At 44.8% G+C, this 26,917-nt stretch overlaps 3 protein-coding genes across 3 annotated transcripts in view; 1 reads left to right on the plus strand and 2 right to left on the minus strand.

The window, feature by feature from the left end:
- Window positions 1-26,917, minus strand: part of LOC134845134 (26S proteasome non-ATPase regulatory subunit 1-like) — a 428,069-nt gene that overhangs the window by 210,897 nt on the left and 190,255 nt on the right. The window lies entirely within an intron of this gene.
- The window catches only part of LOC134843767 (uncharacterized), a 207,772-nt gene continuing 183,053 nt past the window's right edge, over window positions 2,199-26,917 (plus strand). The window contains exon 1 of the mRNA XM_063860032.1: window positions 2,199-2,209. The gene's annotated coding sequence lies outside the window, so the exon portion shown is untranslated. The remainder of the gene's footprint in view (window positions 2,210-26,917) is intronic.
- On the minus strand, window positions 3,657-4,424 carry LOC134843685 (peptidyl-prolyl cis-trans isomerase A-like). Its single transcript, XM_063859907.1, has one exon. The coding sequence runs from the start codon at window positions 4,337-4,339 to the stop codon at window positions 3,848-3,850; it is 492 nt and encodes a 163-aa protein (XP_063715977.1). The 5' UTR covers window positions 4,340-4,424; the 3' UTR covers window positions 3,657-3,847.

A 26,917-nucleotide genomic window follows, 5' to 3' on the forward strand; every position in this document is an offset into this window, starting at 1 on the left:
ATTATTAAAGGACGCAATATGAAGCCGAAATAGTACATGCCGAGTTTTATTTAACCGAAAAAAAAGAAAAGGAAAAAGTTCATGAAAAATGAGTAAGTTGGTAAAATTACAAACAACATAAAAAGCACATTTCGAACGGGACGGATATTCAAAACTCTAACATGCTCAAAATATGTCTGTCGCAGCTTCTATCAAAGAGACAACTGCTGCAGTTCAGAGTACAACGAGATGAAAATGGAGATCTAAAAACTGGAGATCATCCTGTGGACAAAGTTGTTTACAGGAAAAAAGTATAGTAGCAGATTGCAAGACCCTTGCTTATCGCAAGAGTAATGAACAGCATGAAAAAAATAAAAACAAAACAAAACTTCTTGCACCAAAGATAAGAGTATTTAAGTGAGTCGGTTTATATAGTTATTAACCCGAAAAAAGTCCATATTCCTTTTTGATAACTCTTGATAATCGCAAGAGTCAGAAGACAAACTCGAGCAAAGCAGATAGTCGAAATACAGCATGGTTAGTCAAAAACAAACTATAAAACGGTCAAAACCCAGAAACCAAAAACAAATTTCCAAATATATATATCATATAAATTTTCGCTTGATGAAACTACTGTTGAGCCGGGAATGACCATAAAAAACTGTTGAAAATCTGATTTTTGAAATTCTAAGCACACTTCCACTTTTCAAACGACGTTACCTGAGGCAATTAAACCAAAAAAAAACAGCTGAATCCAAACAAACCTTTATAACTAAAATATATACAAAGGCTTTATATTAAATTCTCACACCAAAATAAATATAACCTAAGGGAAAAATGTGTACCGAAGAAACTAGCCGACTAAACTAAGCAGAAACTTGAAAGTCCAAAAATCGAACTTTTTATGACAGAAAAAATCCTGTGCTCTAGCATAGAGGCTTCACCTGGACTCGATTGACAATCATTGGTCTTCCAAATCATGGTCGTTGCCTCTTGGATGAATTTTAATTAAATATCAAACATGGTACCAACTGATTCAGCCATTTCAAGCCGCGCCTAAAAAAGAGTATCTAGAACACATCCGAACTAAAATGCTATTTTGCTAGAAGCTATATCTGAAAACTATGACGACCAAGAGAAAGCCAAAAAAAAAAGACGAACCGGAAACATTGCAGTTAAAAAAAACTGACACATTTTTTAAATTTTTCTTCACTAGCTCAATTTTTTGTGCATCTTAAACTTAATCTGCTCAAAAATGAATTTAAAAGTACAAAAACAGTCCCAAACCAAAAGAACAAGTAAATCTAAAAATGCAAAAACTATTTAGTCAATTTAAAAATTTTAAAATAATTATCAGATTTTGTATCACTTTTATTTTTTGAACCTGTCTTCGGCTTGAAAGGTCTATCGTCTCAAAAAAATCACTAAAAAAGTGCTAGATATCATATCACAACTCATAACTGATTGCAAAATCTTCCCAAGAAAATTGCTGATAAGCTCACGAATCCAATTATTTTCACCAACAATGCTATGATATAAACAGCATTAAGACATAATTTACAGGGTCAAAACTACGCCGACTATACGTTAAAGACCGCGTTGATTCTGAGCCACAAAAAATTAAGAATACTTTTCAAACATTACCTGTGCAATTAACCGAAGAAACAGGCAAAACAGTGAAATCGAAAAAATTAATTAAAGCACTAGAAGCTAGCAGACAGGTCGTTTAAAACCGAAAATAAACAACAATTAAAAAACTTCAAAACGATGGCTGGAATCATGTTCTTTTTGAGGAATACACGTCAAGGTACACAATTGACGACGTTTAATTAAAATTCAAAAAGAATTATCGAGCGGCAACTGAGCCGACAAAATTTGTTGACTGGAAAAACTTAGATCTATAACTGGTTGAAAGTTTAAGCATTTTGTGCGATCCGGAGCGGACCATAAAAGTTCCCTTGAAATTATCCAAAATTAGGTCACTAATCCAATAAATTACGAAACCACTGGGGCCGAAGAAAAATTTTTAAGCAGAAGAAAAACAAAACTTTACGAAGTCAAGGCTAGCACAAATTTTCTCAAGGCTAGTGCTAAATTACAAATGGCAGGAAGAAATCAGAACACCAAAAATTTCAAGTACCCTTCCCGTCAAATCACACATGCACAAAAAAAACGAAACGACAAAATAAGAGGCCTTAAAGTCGATATGAAAAATCCGTAACTTATTAAAAAGAGACAAAAGACATAAAAAGTTAAAATAAAATTTTAAACACAGAGGCGAAGCGGAATTGCACCACTTGGGATACAACACAAGCAAAAAACATAAAAAGCCAAAAAAAATCGAAAAAAAACTTGATCATATAAACTATCAAATGTCTCGATAGAAGTTCATTCAGGCAAACATGCCAGACACTTGAACTTTAAAACAGCAACAACGGAATGAAAGTTACGAAAAGAAACAAAGCCGACAATCTTTGACCAGACACGTTGAGCCGAAAAAACATATGATTTATAAAAAAAAGTTTCAAGTCTTACCTTACACAACAATGGACAACACTTGCACTTGCAACTACAATGAAAATTGCTTACAGCAAAAAAATCAGTGATGTAGCAACTAAGCCGACAATCTTTGAGCAGACAACAACTGAAACGAAAAACAGAAGATTTTATGAAAAAATATATTTTTTTAATCTTTCAAGTCCCCCCTGAAATTAGAATAAACAGTACTCGCACTTCCAACTACAATGAAAATTGTCTACAGCAAAAGGAAAATCCTTTGTGGCAATTTAGCCGACGAAAAAACTGAGCCAACAAACGAAAAACCAACAATTCATTTTTCTCGGAACTTTCGTTCAATTTCCTTGATGCTGAAAAAAACAGGTCCGACCACGACTCGAACTTCAGACCTTAGTAGGCTACAAAGGTAACTGATTTACCTCCAGGCTAAGGAGGAAGCAACTTGAAAGTGAAAATAAATTAGCTGTATAGTCAGCAAGTGATTCAACTGAGTTTCTTAAACTAGTTAACTAGAAAAACTCTATATTCGAGTTTGATAACGCTTGCTGATCGCAAGCGTAAAAATCAAGTTGGTAAAAATACAACCAATATAAAAGGCAAATTTCGATTAGGCCGGCAAGGCATTTCCCAAAAAGTACAACCCCTCAAACTTAAAAAAAAAACATATTTCACCTGAAATATTTTTTGGAACGTTCTTCTAATCGTTTGAATATAGCTGATTTTAGTCAAGTTATTTGAAACTATTAACGCGTTCCTAGACGATAATTGCATCACTCTGTACTTAATATAGCGTGCGCGGGGGGGGGGGAGATTTAAGAGAAGATTAAATTTCATCAGAATTCTTCAAAAACATGACTCGTTCCTTCAAATGGCGATCGGAACATTCAGGAATTTGCCCTGATACGCGCACTCTTGTTGTTTCTTTATTCTTCGTTCATTACAAGACTCATACCTCCAAAAAAAATCCAGCAAAAAAACTGAAATAATTATAGTTGTTGTTGCACTTGATGCACTATAGCTATGCATGTGAAATCTTTCTAAAACTATGCTGGAAATTTTTCAGAAAGTTAGTAAACTACAAATCTGCATTGCTCACCACTCAAATATTGTGATCTGTCAACGAAAATCAAACAGTTGCACTTGAAGCTATAGATAAGAAATAGAGAGAAAAGTTGAATTTATCACTCAATGTTGTTTTAACAGAAAACACATCGATCAGCTTGAAAAACTGATCAGCATTCATTTCGAAAAATAATGTTCGAGTGATTGAGAAAGGATTTCACGATTAGAGCGTCTTCAGAGTTTGTGAAACCATCATTATAAGCTATATATCATTCACATAGCTAGCAGATTACAGCTGTCCGCAATCGGCGATCACAACTTTCTTGGAGGTCTTTCCCTGTTGAGACCCGACAGCTTCGATAGCCTTGACAACATTCATGCCGTCAGATACTTTTCCGAACACGACGTGGGCACCGTCCAACCACTCTGTTTTAGCAGTGCAGAGGAAGAACTGAGATCCGTTTGTATTTTTCCCTGCATTTGCCATTGACAGAATTCCAGGCCCGGTGTGCTTCAGTTGGAAGTTCTCGTCAGCAAACTTCTCGCCATAGATGCTTTTACCACCAGTTCCGTTTCCTTTGGTGAAATCACCTCCTTGGCACATGAAACCCGGAATGACACGATGGAAACTTGAACCTTTGAAGCCGAATCCTTTCTCGCCGGTACAAAGAGCTCGGAAATTCTCTACTGTTTTAGGAACCACATCGTCTCTCAATTCAATCTCTATTCTTCCAGCAGCGCTGCCACCAATAGTCATATCAAAGAACACTTTAACTACCATTTTGATCGGTTAGTAAATGGAATGAAAGTAAGATCAGAAAGCAAACAAACTGAAATAAAAACAGATATGTTGTACAGATTTAGTTGAAAGATTGTAAGGCTACCAAAACTCTGAGCAACGCTTTTCTGTACTCTATTGTACCAAATTAAACGCAAAAACAGGTTTTACTCTTAAGAATCCAGTTTTCCAGGATGATTTTGAACGGTTAATTTGAGCTTTGAATTTTATTACGTTGGAAACCGAAGAGCTCAAATGACACGAAATTTCGTCTGCAAACAAATGCGTCTGAAGAAGTGCGAGTCGGATTTCTCGTTTCGGGCATGTCGTCTTGCTAATCTGTACAACGAATACTTCAAATGTGACATATTGTTTGACCCAGAATGCAAAAACAGACTTCTAGGAATGTACACAAAGTTTTTCAAAACTCGCTACAACGAATCAGACACATGCACTTGGCGCATTTTATGCGAATGCAACAACTGTCGAGACCTGAAGAAAATTACACTTATAACTGAAAACTAAACTTTGAACAATGCAATGACTGGGTTTTATGCGAACCCTTGGATTATATTCCTAAATCCTTTGTTATTATTATTATTAACTTGACGAGGGACATAGCTCCGAAAACGTTCGAATTCACATTTTAATAAATGTAAGTCGCCTACTTAAGTCACATATGAGGATAAAAATAGGCCCTATAACCATTGGCTGAAGAGACAGGGACACTATCTCTTGTGTTTTTCTACCTCAAGCAGTCGGAGCCAATTCGTTCACTTGCGACATGAGACTACAAACCGTGTTACAGCTTAAGGCTACTACCAAAATACCCCCCCCCCCCACACTCTAGAAATAAGAACGCCCCCATGCTCAGGTCTCAAATACCCAAAACACACGAACGCCGTTCAAAACAGGGTCGGAACCTTACGTATACCGTTAGTTTTTAATGGACGGTGGACCTTTGATCCATTGCAGATGTATCAACTTAAAAACTCCCCCTAACTCAACATAACAATATAAAACACTCAAGAAATTTGAATTGGCTAGTTACATACCGACACAACCTATAGAATTCAGTAAATGAACTGTAAAGCAACTCTGAAACTGATTTGGTACTTAAGTTTGACTCAGAAAGTTTTTAGTAAGTGTAACATTCATCTACTGTAGTCACACATGAGGCTTAAGAAAAATAGGCCCTATAACCATTGGCTCAAGAGTCAGGGACCCTATCTCTTGTGTTTTTTTACCTCAATCAGTCGGAGCCATTTCAGTTCGCTTGTGACATGAGACTACGACCCGTTACAGCTTAAAGGCTACTACCAAAATATCTCCCCCACTCTAGAAATAAGAACGTCCCCATACTTAGGTCTCTAGATACCCAAAATACATGAACGCCGTTAAAAACCGGGTCGGAACAATCCGTTAAGTTACTTTTTATTAGACAGTGGAACTTTGATCCATTTCAGATGGATCAACCTAAAACTCGCCTTACCTCAACATAAAAATCATAAAACACACTCTAGAAATTTAAATTGGGTACTCACATCGTAGCACGCTCAAGAACTGGGAGTAATTAAGTTAGTAAACAACTCGAGAACTAAATAATGTAAGTAAATGAGTTTAATGTTTGTTAGTTTCAATAAAAGGAACAAGTTTGAACTCTAGAGTATGGTTTCTCGTGAACCATTGGGACACTCAAGCTGTCCACCTTTCCATCGAAAGTTCACTCTAGTCCAGTTTGAATGATAATCCAGTCGAGCAATAATAGTCCAATTCTCGGGAATACGCTTCCTTCTGTTTCAGATAGGACAGCTCTACTCTAGTTTTATTGTGACGGAAATTGCGAATGGCAATTTCCTACTGCTTTATCTGGCAACTTTCCCGCGATTGTTACTCGATCGTTCTGATTTCTCTTTTTCGGTTTTCAGTTATCGCGAGAGAATCGTGCATGACAGGCTCCATTCTAATTTTTGAAAAATCAAATTTCACTCCAAAATTAAGCGTTCTTGTTTTTCTCAAGGTCAAACTTCCAAATATGACCGACTGGCACATACTCCCCGGACTCAAGATCGATGTCTTCATCGCGTGCTGTCGTCTGCCAGTGAGTACCAGAAAACTGAGTGTTGCTCAAGGTACAATTTGTCTATTGAATGCACGGTATCAGAGCCGAAACCATACTTGGAAAATTTTAGAAGTTTTGGAAATGCCGATTTTGAAGGAATAAACAATTTTATAAACGAGAACCCATTTGAACCAGTATGCCACACAAACATTAACAAAATGCATGAGGAGTACACCCAATATTTGGATGAAATCATTAAGAGTTTTGTGCCTCTCAGAACAAGACATAGGAAATCACTTCCACCTTGGATAACAAGTAGCACTTCAAATTTGATCAAAAAGTTACAAACAAAACGGCAATCATGTATACTCGAACCGACCAACTACAGAAGACAACAAGTTAAACTGTTTGAAAATTTAGTAACTGAATCATCGGAATCGGACAGGAAAAACTACCAAGAGGAATTGTTTAGAACACGGAACACTAATGTAATTTTTAAACACCTCAAGAACTTAAATAAACATACAAGCCTTCCTAAGTTACTCATAAAAGATGAAGTTGAAAGCACAAATCCAAACGAACAAGTCAACATGCTAAACGACTTCTTTCATTCAGTTTTTAATCCTAAAGAAAGTTTTAGTATTAGAGATATTCAATTTGAAAATCCCTTGTTAACGAATTTTGATATATCGAAAAAGACAGTAAGTGAGATTTTATCAACTCTGGACGTAACAAAGTCACGCGGCCCAAATGGGTTGCCACCTAGCTTTTTTCAGAAAACGAACCGCAATATATGCAAACCGATGAACAAACTTTTGAGAAACGTAAAACGCCTACGAAAAATACCTGATTCATGGAAAACAGCTGCAGTTACTCCTGTTCACAAAAAAGGTGACCGAAAATGGTGAACAACTATCGACCAGTATCGCTATTAAATATTGACAGCAAAGTCCTTGAAAAATGTATATACAAAGACCTGTACCCTTACTTTGCCTGGTATTTGACGAAACATCAACACGGTTTTACTAAAGGTAGATCAGTTTTGACAAACATGCTCTCTTTCCTGAAAGAAATATATGAAGCGCTTGACAATGACTCAAACGCAGAAATTGTAGCATTCTACACTGACTTTGCAAAAGCCTTTGATAAAGTTCCGCATTTTGATCTACTTAAGAAAGTTGCACTTATAGGAATAGGAGGCTGCATGTTAGAGGTACTCTATGACTATTTGAAAAACAGGAAACAGTTTGTACGAGTAGACAATATCAGCTCAAACGTTTTAGAAGTCACTAGTGGTGTTCCCCAAGGATCACTTTTAGGACCACTGCTCTTTTGCATTTTTATTAACGACCTACCTGAAGTACTCAAATTCTCTGAACCATATATTTTTGCGGATGATCTTAAACTACTTTCCATCAAAAAAACATCAATTGAAATTCAAGAAGATCTGGACAAAATTCAGCAGTGGGTAACTGAAAACAAAATGGAATTAGCACTAGATAAATGTGCAAAAGTAAGTTTTAGGGGCGGAGACGCTAACTCTATGCTTTTTGGTGTAGTGCTTGGAACATCGATGGTTGTGAAAGATCTGGGAATTTTTGTGTCGGGCGATTTAAGTTGGAAGGTACACATTGAAACAAGATTAAAGAAGGCAAACCAAGTACTGTACCTCCTGAGAAGAAACCTATCAGCAAAGATAAATACGTTTGTAAAGTTAGGCCTGTATAAGTCACTAATACTCCCAGTGTTATTATACGGACTCTCATGTACACATATATCGAGGGGGGATCAATTGCAGTTGGAGCGATTTCAAAAGAAAGTAATCCGTTGGATCACTGGAAATAAAACGGGAGTGTACATCAACGAACTACGCTTGTTAAACATTTTACCCCTGCCCATGTTCATCCAGCTAAATAACATCATACTTCTTGCCAGTATTGATTCTAATGAACGAAATGAAATAGTGTTAAACAGGCGAACCACACGGGCTAGAAATACAGAAATTTTTGAGATGCGAAAAGTGAGAACGGAAAAAGCGAGAAACGAATTTGTTTTCAGAACCAGTAGGATTGTAAATCGATTAGAACCATATATTCATTTTGATAAACGAATCGGCCTCAAGACGAGAATTTTAAACACGATGTGGAAATTTGTAAACGAGAGATTTTTAGAAATGACAACGTGCACGTGGCAATTATTCTGTGATTGTATCACGTGCAGAAACAAGTGGACATTGTTTTAGAGAAGACGCCGGGACCAAGAATCCCAACAGCAGTGCTGTGAATCCCCAACAACAACAACAACAACAACAACAACAGTGTCAGTGGTCATTTACAGAAGTTTGCAGCAGACTTAAGCTTATCTACACCCCAAAATTCACGGCTATGTAAAATTTTCACACTATCGCTAAACAGCAATCAAAATCTGCACACACCTGCACCCTTGAATTCTCGATTTTCAAGCCAATTATTTAAAATTTCTTTTGTCCCATTCAATCAGGAAATTGTCATGCAGCATTTTGATTTATTTAGTAAATATAGCATATTAATAACAATATCTGATTCGTTAAAATTTCTTTTTCGTGAACCCAGGTTTCATCCGGATTCACACTCAAGCCCCCTTTCCCTCTCAAGACTCAAGATCTCTTCGAACCATCCGCTCATTTCGCACTCTTCGCCTTGGAGGTGCCGTCCCCTGAAGTACTGGATACGGCAAACTGTCTCAACAGTTCTTCTTCATCATCGGAGCTAATCACGATCTCCTCCCAAGCCTTCAGCTGTTCATAGGATCGCATCCATTCCCTTTGCTCCTGCAACCTCTTTGCCTGGTTGGGTAGTGCCTTCACCCTAGATTCCCGGTTCAAACAAAAGGAGTTGTGCAGGCTCAGGCTCACGTTCTTCGCCAAGTCCTCCTCTAGTATCGATTCCCTCGCTTTGGTATTGTCTCTAGACATTTTACCCACTCTTTTCCATCCTGTCGTGATCACATTTCGATGGGTCAACAGGGGTCTCTTGAAAACTTCCGGCCCAATCTCGGCCTGGAACTGTCGATACTCCTTTTGATGCTTTCTCATGTGATCTTTCGTTGTCATTTATAACCAAAACGTCAGTGTCGCTCGAAACCATGGAAAGTACCTCAAGCGGCTCCATACGTGTCTGACTTCCATTAGTATGGCGAATACTTTGCATGCAGTCTCAAACAACTCGAGTCTCCTGCTGTAGTCTATCGCATATATTGACTCAGCCGTTGGCGTCTTCGCTTCCCGATACTTCGTTATATTCTCTTCTATCCATCTCAGAGCCAGCATCGTACTCACTACTAAGAGCGTCACCTTCTGCCGGTGATCCGGTAATCCGATCGACCGAATTTCTTCCATATCCCACACCAGGCAGAGGTTCTTGTGATCTGGATACCACACCGTTTGTGCCAAACAGTGGCATGGGCAATCTCCATGGGTGACCTCAATGCTCCTGAGGTTACGCTCCCCCGAGGCTTCCAAGAGAGGCTCAAGCTCCATCATTTTCTCATGCATCGTGTCGTTCTCTCCCATGTTTGGAGCACCCCCCACAGGTTTTCCGATCACGTTTTGTCTCTCGTGATCGCTTGTGTTCTCACTTTCCAATTTCAAAAGCTCATCTCCCCAGATTTCACTCAAGTCATCTCTCAACTCTTTCGGTACTGTCCCTCTGATTTTCCTCAACAACTTGTGCGAGTGATGCGATACCCGAGCCAACCTCACGCACTTGGGCACTGAGAAGGCCTTGTCCACCAATACTCTCTGGCTGGATGCTTCCACCATCGCCATGTGCAGTGGGTAGTGGCTTCCGCACAAATTGGCCATCATTGACCCTATCAGGGATTTTGCATTCAATGGCAGGCCATAAGCTTCGCTCATGGGAAACCCCATTTCCGCCTCGAGACCAACCTTCCAGCTCCGGATATGTTTTTGAGTCACCTGCAACACCCCAGACCATGATTCCACGCTCAACGCAGTCACTAAATGGTGTTCAGACTCTAGCCTCTCCAGTGACTGCAGACTACACATTCTCGAGAAGAATCCGAGAGCTGTCGCTATGTTCACCGTAGTTCTCGCGTAACACTCCGCCACTATTTGTACTTCACTTTTCTCCCTTTCCGTGATGTCTTCAAACCAAGTAACCAGATCTTCTTTTTGAAAAGACAGTATTTTGACACATGATTGTCCATCGCAGGTGTGCTCTCCACTCCCACACGTAGAATCCAGACAGCTACCCGGCTCCATCTTCTTTGCTGACTCGAGATTGTTCGTCTTTTCGCCTGAATCCTTCATCTGAGGTAAGATCAGTTTGTGCACCACACTCAACTTTGCCAAATCTTCATCTTCCGTTGGTGCTAACCTCACCCGCTCGGTGGTCTCCTCGATCGGACTCGCGTGGGGATGTGGGCACCAGGAGGGTCTTAGTAACTTCCATACCACTCCCAAGTTCGTGATCAACAAGCCATTGCCATCACCCATGTTCACTTCAACTCTCTTGTTCGAGCGCGGTATGCTCACCACCTCCGGTGTTTTCTCAAGAATCAGGCCCAGGCTCGGCCTCTCTTTCTCCACCGCGTCTATTTCCACTATTTTTTCTGTCCAAAACTTCAGCAGCTCCGCTACCTCGTGGTTCCTGTGAGCGCCTCCAGTTTCTGAGTCTAAGAAGGGGTTGTAGGCTATCCCCATCACTCCAGACACGTATTGGTATCCCCCCTTCTCACTGAGTCTCGAGTACTGCTCTGGCGAGGCCAGGTTACGGTGAACATCATGTTCTTCTTCGAACTTCTTATTGTAAAACCTCCGTACCTCGTCCAGCTTTCTGTGGTTCTCTAGGGATAGTCTGGAACCATCTTCCTTCTCTATTCCAGTACTATGATATACGTTTAATATGATCGTTGAGACTCTCTTTTCCACGGTTATACTTCCGCTTGCTCTTTGATAGCACGCCAAGATGGTGCTATCAGACATCATTGACATTATCCATCTCAAGAAACATGTGGCATCCTTCCTCCTAGCCAGGCTCAAGCCTGAATTATCCCTGGCCACGTGCTGCATCAGTGCTTGATACACTTCTAGCTTCTTGCTTCCCAACTTCAACCTGCCATACGAGGTCAATGTCTCCAACTCTATTCCCACCAGACTCCAGGTGAACATCAATTGTCCTGCGGTTCTAACGAAGGGATTCGCCATCAATGGCGGTGCTGATGAGGGTGTCCTCATTGCCTCTTCAAAATGATCCTTCAATAAGTTATGCCAGGACCTCTTCAGCTGGTTCGCCAATTCTATCTTGTTAACCTCAGCCTTTTGCTGGGTGGCCCAATTGCGTCGTTTGCGAACTACTCCACTGTCCAACTTTTTCAAGCAGTCTTCCAATTCCTTCAATGTCTCGAGGGCCGCCCACCATGGCCGGGAGGTGTTTCTCGTCTTGCTCCTCTCCAGTGGATCACTCGTCACTTGCTTCCCCGTGGCCTTGTGTCCCTTCGAGACCCATTCCTCGCCGACATCCACTTCCCATGTCTGTCCGTCCGTTGGACCTCTCTTCACGTTTATCTTCTGGGGCTTGAAGTCTTCCTCCGATGTCGAATTGGTGGAAGCCTCTATTTCCCTCTCTACTTCGAGTGGTCTTCTGAGCTCCGTGTTGCTCTTGTATGCCGCCCTCTTGCATCGCGCCAAAACCATGGGCACCGTCTCTCTCAAGTTTCCTTCCGAGACAGCATCCACTGAAGGACTACTCAATCCCTCTACTTCTCTCTTCCTCTTGCGAGTCTTCACATCTCTGCTTGAGGGTGTTGTGGTAATCATCACTGATTCGTCCTCTCTGTCTACCTCCAACCCTTCCAATTCTTGCCTCCCCCCTGCTCGAGCCTTAAGGATATTAGTACTTTTAATCATATTACTAGTCCCAACCTTATCCCCTTTTATATCATCAACTATTTTATCTACAGTTTTTTGTTTCAGAGTAGAGCTGTCTTCTTATTTTTCGTCTCTAGTCTTTGATCGTGACTTCCTCAGCTCTATCAGCTTGTTCAGCAGCTCCTTTCTCGCCTTCTCATCCAGGCCCGTCCCCATCAGAAGCGGTTCTCCAAAATTCACAACTGTGTCCCACAGTTCATCCTTGAATTTGTCCAGCGTCGTCTCGCTGCCCACTTCTTGATTGAATTCCTTCAAGAACTTTTGCCAAGCGTCGTCCTCCAGAGTCCCCATGAACATGTCCTTATTTCCTTCGAATGTATTCTTTTCCCTTTCCTCCGAACTCAAGAGTATCATCCCCATATTGGAGGTCTCGCTCGCCAATGGCAATTCCAGATTCTTCCGGGGAGACGGGGTCAGAGGTGGAGTGGCAGTATCTGCCCAATTCTCCTCGCTCAAGTCTTTCAACAACTCCTGAGTGGTGAGCTCCTCCCCTGATGGTCTTGGTTCAGGCGTATTCCCCACTTCCATGTCCTCGCCGGCTTCGCTGAGAGTTTCATCCATACTCTCTTCTTCTGACTCAGCTCTTCTTCTCTCGAGAATTCTTTTGAACCGGTCTTCCACGGGTCCACTCCTCTTGTCTCCAGGTGTATCTACTGACAGTGGTGATGGTGTCGCCGGGTCCAATCTCTTGTACTCCGTCAGGGCCACATACAGTTGACCTGCTGCATCCAGTTCTTTTCCCTCCTGTCTCCTTTCCACCTGTTCTAAGCCATAGGGTGCCCTATACTTTCGTGTCGCGAATTTCATGTCGTCCGTCAATGCAATATGCCCCTCCTTCATGATCATCCTGCCATCATCCCATACTGGTAGCATGTTCTCAAGTCCCTCCTGCTCAAGAGCTCTCAAGACCCTTCGTACCTCATATCCGGGGGGCTGCGAGCCTCTCATCTTTTTAGCTTGCGTCGTCCACGAATTTATCTTCGCCTCGCTAGTGTGGAAATAAACCGCCGCCGTATAGCCGACGAACAGGGGGTCCCAGCCATCAGTGAAGTCTTTCTGCATTTTCTCCGTTGTCATCCTCGCAATTATGGATGGAACTACTAAGGGACTGTTCATCCCTAAGGTCATCCTCCTGACTATCGGGAACTCAGGCATGGTGGCTGGCAGGATTTCTTTCTCCATTATGGCCTCCAGCTCCCTCTTAACCAGTGCAAAGCTGTCCTTCCAAGCAGGAATCCTCAAGATCTCCCGTCCGTCTGCTGTCAGTGGGTTCAAGTTCCAGAACTTGGGATATGTCTCGATGGGGCCCTCGCGTTTGCCTCCCATTCTACACTGCAGCTGTCCCCTGAAGTTGTACACTATCAACTCGGCATCTTTCACTTTTCCAAAGAGTACCGTATTGCTCATTTGTGCCCTGAGCACCTCCTGCCGACACCAATTGAGCGCCGTCCCATCCAGTACGCTGATAAGACTCAAGTGCGTTACAGAGTAACGATACGTTGTCACCAGGGGATCTGGAAATGCGTACGTCACTGCTGGACCGTAAATGCAGGTTACCACCTCCTCTAGACCCCGGATTATCCCCATCGGGTCCGACCTCATTGCCAGGCACAGGTCCGCCAACAGAGGCATACCTCCATTCATCTTCTTCCACTCTTCTCTCGATTTTGGGTTCTTCTCTTCACTCGTCATGTGCCGATTCTGCATCATGAGGTATTGCACTAACAGCGTCTTCAACCCCGCGGCACACTTGTAGGAATAGGTGTCGATACTCGAGTGTACCTTCCCCATTGACAGGGGCTCCCCATATTTCATCAATCGATGAAATGACACCAGTTCCCCATGGGTTAAGAGCACTAGTGCCAGATACCCATCAACCCGAAGTGTCTCCACTCCTCGACTAAACATGTACGCTGGGCCCATGTTGAACAAGTATCTGGGGTAGATCAGATAAAAAGCCAAGAGCAGGCTGATGGGTATGCCCAGTATCTCCTGCACGAAGGCTCCAAAGATAGTCGCTTTGGTGCCGAGCATTTCCGCCATGAATTCTTTCCCCCAGCAAGGACTCAAGAACTTAAGGATCTCATGATCCCTTCTAGTCCTCAACTCACCCTCTGCGTGCTCTCTCCAGAACCCTCCAATCGTCACTTCATTGGCTGCCGAGACAAACCTGGCCACCGTCATCTCTCTTCCTTCGGCCAGCTCCAGTTGTTTCTCCAGAAAACTCCAGACTTGTTTCACGAGGGGTGGTGCATCCTCCCTCGTCTTATTCGTGGCGTTCTCTAGCCTTGGTGTCAAAAATGGCCACCAGCCATTCTCTTGCGTCAGACGATATGCCATCGACTCCAATTGTTTTCCGCTTCGGCCACATTTCTTCTCTCGTTGCTCGGGCCTCCAGACTTGCCGGTGGAACCTGTGATCGTCACCTCCATGCTCCGAAACCGCAAGCTGGCCGTCAATTGGTTTATCGCCGGGTGATCGTCCCCGATGACTGGGCTGAAATTAAGTTGCCTGGCAAAGTTCGATATCTCTAGCAAGAGCACCTCGTCCAATACGATCAGGATGTCGGCTAATCCATAAAAGCCCCTCAGTGCATGAGATATGTCCGCCCATGCCGCTGCCAATTCTGACTTGCGGAGCCTCAGGTTCGATGGCTCCAATTCCCGATTGGGGGCTGCCATTAGAATTCGCCATTCGTTTCCCTCTGCTATCAGGATCAAGACCGCGTACACGAATTGTAGGGCGGGTGGCATATTCGCGTATCCAGGGGATGTAGTGAACACCACCTTCGTCTTGGAGCCGAATCTCGAGACAACATTCTCTTGCACCTCATTCATCGCCGCAAACAACGTCTGAATGGCTTCCCATATCTTCCTCGGTGTTGGTTCATTGCCCTTCAGCTGCTCAAGAAGTCCAGCCGCGTGCAGATGATCATTCATTCCTGCAAACAATAGCAGCTCAGGCTCACAGGGCATCTCCGACTTTTTTGCCACCACTAGAGTTAACATCTGGTTTAGTTCGGCTCCTGGCAAAGAGTATATCAGAGTCTGCGGCCAAAACAGCTTAGGAGACGTTCCTTTGAAGTCTGATCCCGCCACAATGACTACCATCGCAGCAGCTGGATCTGCTCTATCGTAAACTGCCAAAGTCTTGGCCAGCTGGGTGATCCCACAGGGCTTCCCGTACCTGGGATCTTCCGCCAACTTCGAGCCTTCATAAGCGGCATCTGGCAATTCCATTCCCCCCGGATTCAGCAGCTTGTCCACCACCCTCAACTGTGCCGGGGTCGCCAATCTGATCCTGGCGATGCTCGTTCGGTGTTTGGGGGGTTCTGCTATTAGTCCAGGGCTCCCCAGCAGCTTGAGAGGTCTATAGTTGATGGTTCCCATGATCGCTCTCGTGGGAATTCCGGTCAGGTCCGCGGTCTCCATCAGTTTTGCTCTCGAGAAATGCGTCTCATGAGCCTTCAACCAATCCACGCAATGGTGCGACACTCGTTCAATACCCAGAGTCTCCGCCAATTCTCGCCTGCATCCCAAACCTTCTAGGTCCAGCCCTTTCACCTTCTCTGGATATCTCAAGCGAGCGGTCTCCATAGGCCTCTCCACCCGCTTGCTCTCTGCCACTACCACTGAGGATATTACCGAACCTGGAGGCGTTGATGACGTCACCTCCTCAGACTTCATTGGCATGGTAGTCGGCAATCTGGCCTGGTTGCTCCTTGAGCTGTCTCTAGAGTCGAACCTTGGTCCCAAACGACTAGACAAGGCCCTCGAGGCAAGGAATGGTGGGTTCGGAGGTGGCCCTAATGTGAATTGGGCCGTCTCTAGCAGATCCGCCTCTAGCGCATTTATGTGTCCTTGAAAGACGTCATTCAGCCACTCTGCTCCCCTCGGTCTGTCGAAGTGGATTCCATCATTGGAGGTGTCTTCAGGGAATCCCGCTTGCTCCATGCGCTCCGCCACGTCCAACAGTCTGATGGGGAGCACACTCTTCCGGTGGATTTCTCGGATCACCCCGTTTAGGTTCCGCACCTTCTCGTTCATTTCCAAGGCGTGCTGATCGAACTTCATGTTATAAGGGACAGTACATACTGTCAACAGGATGGGATCCATCTGGATACTCAGCTCCTCGAGAAGGCAGCTCATCTTGTCGTGCAGCCTCGTTACTTTCCTCGCTTCTCCTCTTGATACATCATTCGTTCCGATCATCAGGGTCACCGTGTATACTTTCGTCATCCCTAGCATCTCAAGCGTTGCCAATATCTGTGGCGTGGCAGCTCCAGCGAAACTCAAGACTCTTGTCTGCCAGTGCGATTGGATCCGGGTCAACACCCGCAATAGGCTGTCCCCTATATTTAGGTGGACCGCGCCTTCTGGCACACGGGGTGGCGCAAGATATTCCACCCAGGCTGCATCATGAAAGCAATTCCTCCTGGCCTTCTGTTCCGCATTCCAATCCAGCCGATTGTGCCTGTGGTACCTCTTTTCGGTGTTCTTCTTATAACTCGAGATCATGACGCTCCTGACCGGCTGTTCCCTCCACGTTAGAGGAAGCTCCGCCCTTGCCGAACTTTCACGACTTCTCTGCCGAAATTTCTCGTTCAGCTCCTTCAGACGCGATGAGCTACCGCTCACCTGACTGCCGCTCGAGGTTGAGGTTGGGGTATATCCCGACAGTACCACATCCATCAGCGGGCGTATGGGTTGCGTTTCTAGGCTGCGCAGGGAGGACGTTGCTTCATTCGTTATCCAGACTTCCAACCCTTCACTCATGTGTTCTCGAGCCTCGCGGTCAAGGTTGAACCGTCCTCTTGCCCTGGGGGCTTCATCTACTTCCATGCGTGACTCTGGCCTCGAGCTGGTAACTACTCGCTCCTTTGGCCTGGCTCCCTTCTGTGCATCAAGTTCACGTTGTCGTTGTTCTATTCTCTCCATCTCCGACTTCAGTTGCTCAGAATTCGCGGCATTCTCCCGCACCCTTAGTTCCTGCTGATGTTCAGCCCGCAGCATCTCAAGCAACCTCAGAGTCTGATCTCGTTCGATGACCGCCTGGTCCCTTTTCAGCTGAGCCTTTTCCCGATCCAGCTTTGCCTGATCCAGATCGAGGTTCGCCTTGTTCCTTTCCCTCTGCGTCTTCTCGAGCTCTCTCAAAATTAAGCGTTCTTGTTTTTCTCAAGGTCAAACTTCCAAATATGACCGACTGGCACATACTCCCCGGACTCAAGATCGATGTCTTCATCGCGTGCTGTCGTCTGCCAGTGAGTACCAGAAAACTGAGTGTTGCTCAAGGTACAATTTGTCTATTGAATGCACGGTATCAGAGCCGAAACCATACTTGGAAAATTTTAGAAGTTTTGGAAATGCCGATTTTGAAGGAATAAACAATTTTATAAACGAGAACCCATTTGAACCAGTATGCCACACAAACATTAACAAAATGCATGAGGAGTACACCCAATATTTGGATGAAATCATTAAGAGTTTTGTGCCTCTCAGAACAAGACATAGGAAATCACTTCCACCTTGGATAACAAGTAGCACTTCAAATTTGATCAAAAAGTTACAAACAAAACGGCAATCATGTATACTCGAACCGACCAACTACAGAAGACAACAAGTTAAACTGTTTGAAAATTTAGTAACTGAATCATCGGAATCGGACAGGAAAAACTACCAAGAGGAATTGTTTAGAACACGGAACACTAATGTAATTTTTAAACACCTAAAGAACTTAAATAAACATACAAGCCTTCCTAAGTTACTCATAAAAGATGAAGTTGAAAGCACAAATCCAAACGAACAAGTCAACATGCTAAACGACTTCTTTCATTCAGTTTTTAATCCTAAAGAAAGTTTTAGTATTAGAGATATTCAATTTGAAAATCCCTTGTTAACGAATTTTGATATATCGAAAAAGACAGTAAGTGAGATTTTATCAACTCTGGACGTAACAAAGTCACGCGGCCCAAATGGGTTGCCACCTAGCTTTTTTCAGAAAACGAACCGCAATATATGCAAACCGATGAACAAACTTTTGAGAAACGTAAAACGCCTACGAAAAATACCTGATTCATGGAAAACAGCTGCAGTTACTCCTGTTCAAAAAAAAGGTGACCGAAAATGGTGAACAACTATCGACCAGTATCGCTATTAAATATTGACAGCAAAGTCCTTGAAAAATGTATATACAAAGACCTGTACCCTTACTTTGCCTGGTATTTGACGAAACATCAACACGGTTTTACTAAAGGTAGATCAGTTTTGACAAACATGCTCTCTTTCCTGAAAGAAATATATGAAGCGCTTGACAATGACTCAAACGCAGAAATTGTAGCATTCTACACTGACTTTGCAAAAGCCTTTGATAAAGTTCCGCATTTTGATCTACTTAAGAAAGTTGCACTTATAGGAATAGGAGGCTGCATGTTAGAGGTACTCTATGACTATTTGAAAAACAGGAAACAGTTTGTACGAGTAGACAATATCAGCTCAAACGTTTTAGAAGTCACTAGTGGTGTTCCCCAAGGATCACTTTTAGGACCACTGCTCTTTTGCATTTTTATTAACGACCTACCTGAAGTACTCAAATTCTCTGAACCATATATTTTTGCGGATGATCTTAAACTACTTTCCATCAAAAAAACATCAATTGAAATTCAAGAAGATCTGGACAAAATTCAGCAGTGGGTAACTGAAAACAAAATGGAATTAGCACTAGATAAATGTGCAAAAGTAAGTTTTAGGGGCGGAGACGCTAACTCTATGCTTTTTGGTGTAGTGCTTGGAACATCGATGGTTGTGAAAGATCTGGGAATTTTTGTGTCGGGCGATTTAAGTTGGAAGGTACACATTGAAACAAGATTAAAGAAGGCAAACCAAGTACTGTACCTCCTGAGAAGAAACCTATCAGCAAAGATAATTACGTTTGTAAAGTTAGGCCTGTATAAGTCACTAATACTCCCAGTGTTATTATACGGACTCTCATGTACACATATATCGAGGGGGGATCAATTGCAGTTGGAGCGATTTCAAAAGAAAGTAATCCGTTGGATCACTGGAAATAAAACGGGAGTGTACATCAACGAACTACGCTTGTTAAACATTTTACCCCTGCCCATGTTCATCCAGCTAAATAACATCTTACTTCTTGCCAATATTGATTCTAATGAACGAAATGAAATAGTGTTAAACAGGCGAACCACACGGGCTAGAAATACAGAAATTTTTGAGATGCGAAAAGTGAGAACGGAAAAAGCGAGAAACGAATTTGTTTTCAGAACCAGTAGGATTGTAAATCGATTTGAACCATATATTCATTTTGATAAACGAATCGGCCTCAAGACGAGAATTTTAAACACGATGTGGAAATTTGTAAACGAGAGATTTTTAGAAATGACAACGTGCACGTGGCAATTATTCTGTGATTGTATCACGTGCAGAAACAAGTGGACATTGTTTTAGAGAAGACGCCGGGACCAAGAATCCCAACAGCAGTGCTGTGAATCCCCAACAACAACAACAACAACAACAACAACAACAACAGTGTCAGTGGTCATTTACAGAAGTTTGCAGCAGACTTAAGCTTATCTACACCCCAAAATTCACGGCTATGTAAAATTTTCACACTATCGCTAAACAGCAATCAAAATCTGTACACACCTGCACCCTTGAATTCTCGATTTTCAAGCCAATTATTTAAAATTTCTTTTGTCCCATTCAATCAGGAAATTGTCATGCAGCATTTTGATTTATTTAGTAAATATAGCATATTAATAACAATATCTGATTCGTTAAAATTTCTTTTTCGTGAACCCAGGTTTCATCCGGATTCACACTCAAGCCCCCTTTCCCTCTCAAGACTCAAGATCTCTTCGAACCATCCGCTCATTTCGCACTCTTCGCCTTGGAGGTGCCGTCCCCTGAAGTACTGGATACGGCAAACTGTCTCAACAGTTCTTCTTCATCATCGGAGCTAATCACGATCTCCTCCCAAGCCTTCAGCTGTTCATAGGATCGCATCCATTCCCTTTGCTCCTGCAACCTCTTTGCCTGGTTGGGTAGTGCCTTCACCCTAGATTCCCGGTTCAAACAAAAGGAGTTGTGCAGGCTCAGGCTCACGTTCTTCGCCAAGTCCTCCTCTAGTATCGATTCCCTCGCTTTGGTATTGTCTCTAGACATTTTACCCACTCTTTTCCATCCTGTCGTGATCACATTTGGATGGGTCAACAGGGGTCTCTTGAAAACTTCCGGCCCAATCTCGGCCTGGAACTGTCGATACTCCTTTTGATGCTTTCTCATGTGATCTTTCGTTGTCATTTATAACCAAAACGTCAGTGTCGCTCGAAACTATGGAAAGTACCTCAAGCGGCTCCATACGTGTCTGACTTCCATTAGTATGGCGAATACTTTGCATGCAGTCTCAAACAACTCGAGTCTCCTGCTGTAGTCTATCGCATATATTGACTCAGCCGTTGGCGTCTTCGCTTCCCGATACTTCGTTATATTCTCTTCTATCCATCTCAGAGCCAGCATCGTACTCACTACTAAGAGCGTCACCTTCTGCCGGTGATCCGGTAATCCGATCGACCGAATTTCTTCCATATCCCACACCAGGCAGAGGTTCTTGTGATCTGGATACCACACCGTTTGTGCCAAACAGTGGCATGGGCATTCTCCATGGGTGACCTCAATGCTCCTGAGGTTACGCTCCCCCGAGGCTTCCAAGAGAGGCTCAAGCTCCATCATTTTCTCATGCATCGTGTCGTTCTCTCCCATGTTTGGAGCACCCCCCACAGGTTTTCCGATCACGTTTTGTCTCTCGTGATCGCTTGTGTTCTCACTTTCCAATTTCAAAAGCTCATCTCCCCAGATTTCACTCAAGTCATCTCTCAACTCTTTCGGTACTGTCCCTCTGATTTTCCTCAACAACTTGTGCGAGTGATGCGATACCCGAGCCAACCTCACGCACTTGGGCACTGAGAAGGCCTTGTCCACCAATACTCTCTGGCTGGATGCTTCCACCATCGCCATGTGCAGTGGGTAGTGGCTTCCGCACAAATTGGCCATCATTGACCCTATCAGGGATTTTGCATTCAATGGCAGGCCATAAGCTTCGCTCATGGGAAACCCCATTTCCGCCTCGAGACCAACCTTCCAGCTCCGGATATGTTTTTGAGTCACCTGCAACACCCCAGACCATGATTCCACGCTCAACGCAGTCACTAAATGGTGTTCAGACTCTAGCCTCTCCAGTGACTGCAGACTACACATTCTCGAGAAGAATCCGAGAGCTGTCGCTATGTTCACCGTAGTTCTCGCGTAACACTCCGCCACTATTTGTACTTCACTTTTCTCCCTTTCCGTGATGTCTTCAAACCAAGTAACCAGATCTTCTTTTTGAAAAGACAGTATTTTGACACATGATTGTCCATCGCAGGTGTGCTCTCCACTCCCACACGTAGAATCCAGACAGCTACCCGGCTCCATCTTCTTTGCTGACTCGAGATTGTTCGTCTTTTCGCCTGAATCCTTCATCTGAGGTAAGATCAGTTTGTGCACCACACTCAACTTTGCCAAATCTTCATCTTCCGTTGGTGCTAACCTCACCCGCTCGGTGGTCTCCTCGATCAGACTCGCGTGGGGATGTGGGCACCAGGAGGGTCTTAGTAACTTCCATACCACTCCCAAGTTCGTGATCAACAAGCCATTGCCATCACCCATGTTCACTTCAACTCTCTTGTTCGAGCGCGGTATGCTCACCACCTCCGGTGTTTTCTCAAGAATCAGGCCCAGGCTCGGCCTCTCTTTCTCCACCGCGTCTATTTCCACTATTTTTTCTGTCCAAAACTTCAGCAGCTCCGCTACCTCGTGGTTCCTGTGAGCGCCTCCAGTTTCTGAGTCTAAGAAGGGGTTGTAGGCTATCCCCATCACTCCAGACACGTATTGGTATCCCCCCTTCTCACTGAGTCTCGAGTACTGCTCTGGCGAGGCCAGGTTACGGTGAACATCATGTTCTTCTTCGAACTTCTTATTGTAAAACCTCCGTACCTCGTCCAGCTTTCTGTGGTTCTCTAGGGATAGTCTGGAACCATCTTCCTTCTCTATTCCAGTACTATGATATACGTTTAATATGATCGTTGAGACTCTCTTTTCCACGGTTATACTTCCGCTTGCTCTTTGATAGCACGCCAAGATGGTGCTATCAGACATCATTGACATTATCCATCTCAAGAAACATGTGGCATCCTTCCTCCTAGCCAGGCTCAAGCCTGAATTATCCCTGGCCACGTGCTGCATCAGTGCTTGATACACTTCTAGCTTCTTGCTTCCCAACTTCAACCTGCCATACGAGGTCAATGTCTCCAACTCTATTCCCACCAGACTCCAGGTGAACATCAATTGTCCTGCGGTTCTAACGAAGGGATTCGCCATCAATGGCGGTGCTGATGAGGGTGTCCTCATTGCCTCTTCAAAATGATCCTTCAATAAGTTATGCCAGGACCTCTTCAGCTGGTTCGCCAATTCTATCTTGTTAACCTCAGCCTTTTGCTGGGTGGCCCAATTGCGTCGTTTGCGAGCTACTCCACTGTCCAACATTTTCAAGCAGTCTTCCAATTCCTTCAATGTCTCGAGGGCCGCCCACCATGGCCGGGAGGTGTTTCTCGTCTTGCTCCTCTCCAGTGGATCACTCGTCACTTGCTTCCCCGTGGCCTTGTGTCCCTTCGAGACCCATTCCTCGCCGACATCCACTTCCCATGTCTGTCCGTCCGTTGGACCTCTCTTCACGTTTATCTTCTGGGGCTTGAAGTCTTCCTCCGATGTCGAATTGGTGGAAGCCTCTATTTCCCTCTCTACTTCGAGTGGTCTTCTGAGCTCCGTGTTGCTCTTGTATGCCGCCCTCTTGCATCGCGCCAAAACCATGGGCACCGTCTCTCTCAAGTTTCCTTCCGAGACAGCATCCACTGAAGGACTACTCAATCCCTCTACTTCTCTCTTCCTCTTGCGAGTCTTCACATCTCTGCTTGAGGGTGTTGTGGTAATCATCACTGATTCGTCCTCTCTGTCTACCTCCAACCCTTCCAATTCTTGCCTCCCCCCTGCTCGAGCCTTAAGGATATTAGTACTTTTAATCATATTACTAGTCCCAACCTTATCCCCTTTTATATCATCAACTATTTTATCTACAGTTTTTTGTTTCAGAGTAGAGCTGTCTTCTTATTTTTCGTCTCTAGTCTTTGATCGTGACTTCCTCAGCTCTATCAGCTTGTTCAGCAGCTCCTTTCTCGCCTTCTCATCCAGGCCCGTCCCCATCAGAAGCGGTTCTCCAAAATTCACAACTGTGTCCCACAGTTCATCCTTGAATTTGTCCAGCGTCGTCTCGCTGCCCACTTCTTGATTGAATTCCTTCAAGAACTTTTGCCAAGCGTCGTCCTCCAGAGTCCCCATGAACATGTCCTTATTTCCTTCGAATGTATTCTTTTCCCTTTCCTCCGAACTCAAGAGTATCATCCCCATATTGGAGGTCTCGCTCGCCAATGGCAATTCCAGATTCTTCCGGGGAGACGGGGTCAGAGGTGGAGTGGCAGTATCTGCCCAATTCTCCTCGCTCAAGTCTTTCAACAACTCCTGAGTGGTGAGCTCCTCCCCTGATGGTCTTGGTTCAGGCGTATTCCCCACTTCCATGTCCTCGCCGGCTTCGCTGAGAGTTTCATCCATACTCTCTTCTTCTGACTCAGCTCTTCTTCTCTCGAGAATTCTTTTGAACCGGTCTTCCACGGGTCCACTCCTCTTGTCTCCAGGTGTATCTACTGACAGTGGTGATGGTGTCGCCGGGTCCAATCTCTTGTACTCCGTCAGGGCCACATACAGTTGACCTGCTGCATCCAGTTCTTTTCCCTCCTGTCTCCTTTCCACCTGTTCTAAGCCATAGGGTGCCCTATACTTTCGTGTCGCGAATTTCATGTCGTCCGTCAATGCAATATGCCCCTCCTTCATGATCATCCTGCCATCATCCCATACTGGTAGCATGTTCTCAAGTCCCTCCTGCTCAAGAGCTCTCAAGACCCTTCGTACCTCATATCCGGGGGGCTGCGAGCCTCTCATCTTTTTAGCTTGCGTCGTCCACGAATTTATCTTCGCCTCGCTAGTGTGGAAATAAACCGCCGCCGTATAGCCGACGAACAGGGGGTCCCAGCCATCAGTGAAGTCTTTCTGCATTTTCTCCGTTGTCATCCTCGCAATTATGGATGGAACTACTAAGGGACTGTTCATCCCTAAGGTCATCCTCCTGACTATCGGGAACTCAGGCATGGTGGCTGGCAGGATTTCTTTCTCCATTATGGCCTCCAGCTCCCTCTTAACCAGTGCAAAGCTGTCCTTCCAAGCAGGAATCCTCAAGATCTCCCGTCCGTCTGCTGTCAGTGGGTTCAAGTTCCAGAACTTGGGATATGTCTCGATGGGGCCCTCGCGTTTGCCTCCCATTCTACACTGCAGCTGTCCCCTGAAGTTGTACACTATCAACTCGGCATCTTTCACTTTTCCAAAGAGTACCGTATTGCTCATTTGTGCCCTGAGCACCTCCTGCCGACACCAATTGAGCGCCGTCCCATCCAGTACGCTGATAAGACTCAAGTGCGTTACAGAGTAACGATACGTTGTCACCAGGGGATCTGGAAATGCGTACGTCACTGCTGGACCGTAAATGCAGGTTACCACCTCCTCTAGACCCCGGATTATCCCCATCGGGTCCGACCTCATTGCCAGGCACAGGTCCGCCAACAGAGGCATACCTCCATTCATCTTCTTCCACTCTTCTCTCGATTTTGGGTTCTTCTCTTCACTCGTCATGTGCCGATTCTGCATCATGAGGTATTGCACTAACAGCGTCTTCAACCCCGCGGCACACTTGTAGGAATAGGTGTCGATACTCGAGTGTACCTTCCCCATTGACAGGGGCTCCCCATATTTCATCAATCGATGAAATGACACCAGTTCCCCATGGGTTAAGAGCACTAGTGCCAGATACCCATCAACCCGAAGTGTCTCCACTCCTCGACTAAACATGTACGCTGGGCCCATGTTGAACAAGTATCTGGGGTAGACCAGATAAAAAGCCAAGAGCAGGCTGATGGGTATGCCCAGTATCTCCTGCACGAAGGCTCCAAAGATAGTCGCTTTGGTGCCGAGCATTTCCGCCATGAATTCTTTCCCCCAGCAAGGACTCAAGAACTTAAGGATCTCATGATCCCTTCTAGTCCTCAACTCACCCTCTGCGTGCTCTCTCCAGAACCCTCCAATCGTCACTTCATTGGCTGCCGAGACAAACCTGGCCACCGTCATCTCTCTTCCTTCGGCCAGCTCCAGTTGTTTCTCCAGAAAACTCCAGACTTGTTTCACGAGGGGTGGTGCATCCTCCCTCGTCTTATTCGTGGCGTTCTCTAGCCTTGGTGTCAAAAATGGCCACCAGCCATTCTCTTGCGTCAGACGATATGCCATCGACTCCAATTGTTTTCCGCTTCGGCCACATTTCTTCTCTCGTTGCTCGGGCCTCCAGACTTGCCGGTGGAACCTGTGATCGTCACCTCCATGCTCCGAAACCACAAGCTGGCCGTCAATTGGTTTATCGCCGGGTGATCGTCCCCGATGACTGGGCTGAAATTAAGTTGCCTGGCAAAGTTCGATATCTCTAGCAAGATCACCTCGTCCAATACGATCAGGATGTCGGCTAATCCATAAAAGCCCCTCAGTGCATGAGATATGTCCGCCCATGCCGCTGCCAATTCTGACTTGCGGAGCCTCAGGTTCGATGGCTCCAATTCCCGATTGGGGGCTGCCATTAGAATTCGCCATTCGTTTCCCTCTGCTATCAGGATCAAGACCGCGTACACGAATTGTAGGGCGGGTGGCATATTCGCGTATCCAGGGGATGTAGTGAACACCACCTTCGTCTTGGAGCCGAATCTCGAGACAACATTCTCTTGCACCTCATTCATCGCCGCAAACAACGTCTGAATGGCTTCCCATATCTTCCTCGGTGTTGGTTCATTGCCCTTCAGCTGCTCAAGAAGTCCAGCCGCGTGCAGATGATCATTCATTCCTGCAAACAATAGCAGCTCAGGCTCACAGGGCATCTCCGACTTTATTGCCACCACTAGAGTTAACATCTGGTTTAGTTCGGCTCCTGGCAAAGAGTATATCAGAGTCTCCGGCCAAAACAGCTTAGGAGACGTTCCTTTGAAGTCTGATCCCGCCACAATGACTACCATCGCAGCAGCTGGATCTGCTCTATCGTAAACTGCCAAAGTCTTGGCCAGCTGGGTGATCCCACAGGGCTTCCCGTACCTGGGATCTTCCGCCAACTTCGAGCCTTCATAAGCGGCATCTGGCAATTCCATTCCCCCCGGATTCAGCAGCTTGTCCACCACCCTTAACTGTGCCGGGGTCGCCAATCTGATCCTGGCGATGCTCGTTCGGTGTTTGGGGGGTTCTGCTATTAGTCCAGGGCTCCCCAGCAGCTTGAGAGGTCTATAGTTGATGGTTCCCATGATCGCTCTCGTGGGAATTCCGGTCAGGTCCGCGGTCTCCATCAG

This window comes from Symsagittifera roscoffensis, chromosome 4, assembly GCF_963678635.1.
Source record: "Symsagittifera roscoffensis chromosome 4, txSymRosc1.1, whole genome shotgun sequence".
In the NCBI taxonomy this organism is placed as follows: domain Eukaryota; kingdom Metazoa; phylum Xenacoelomorpha; order Acoela; family Convolutidae; genus Symsagittifera; species Symsagittifera roscoffensis.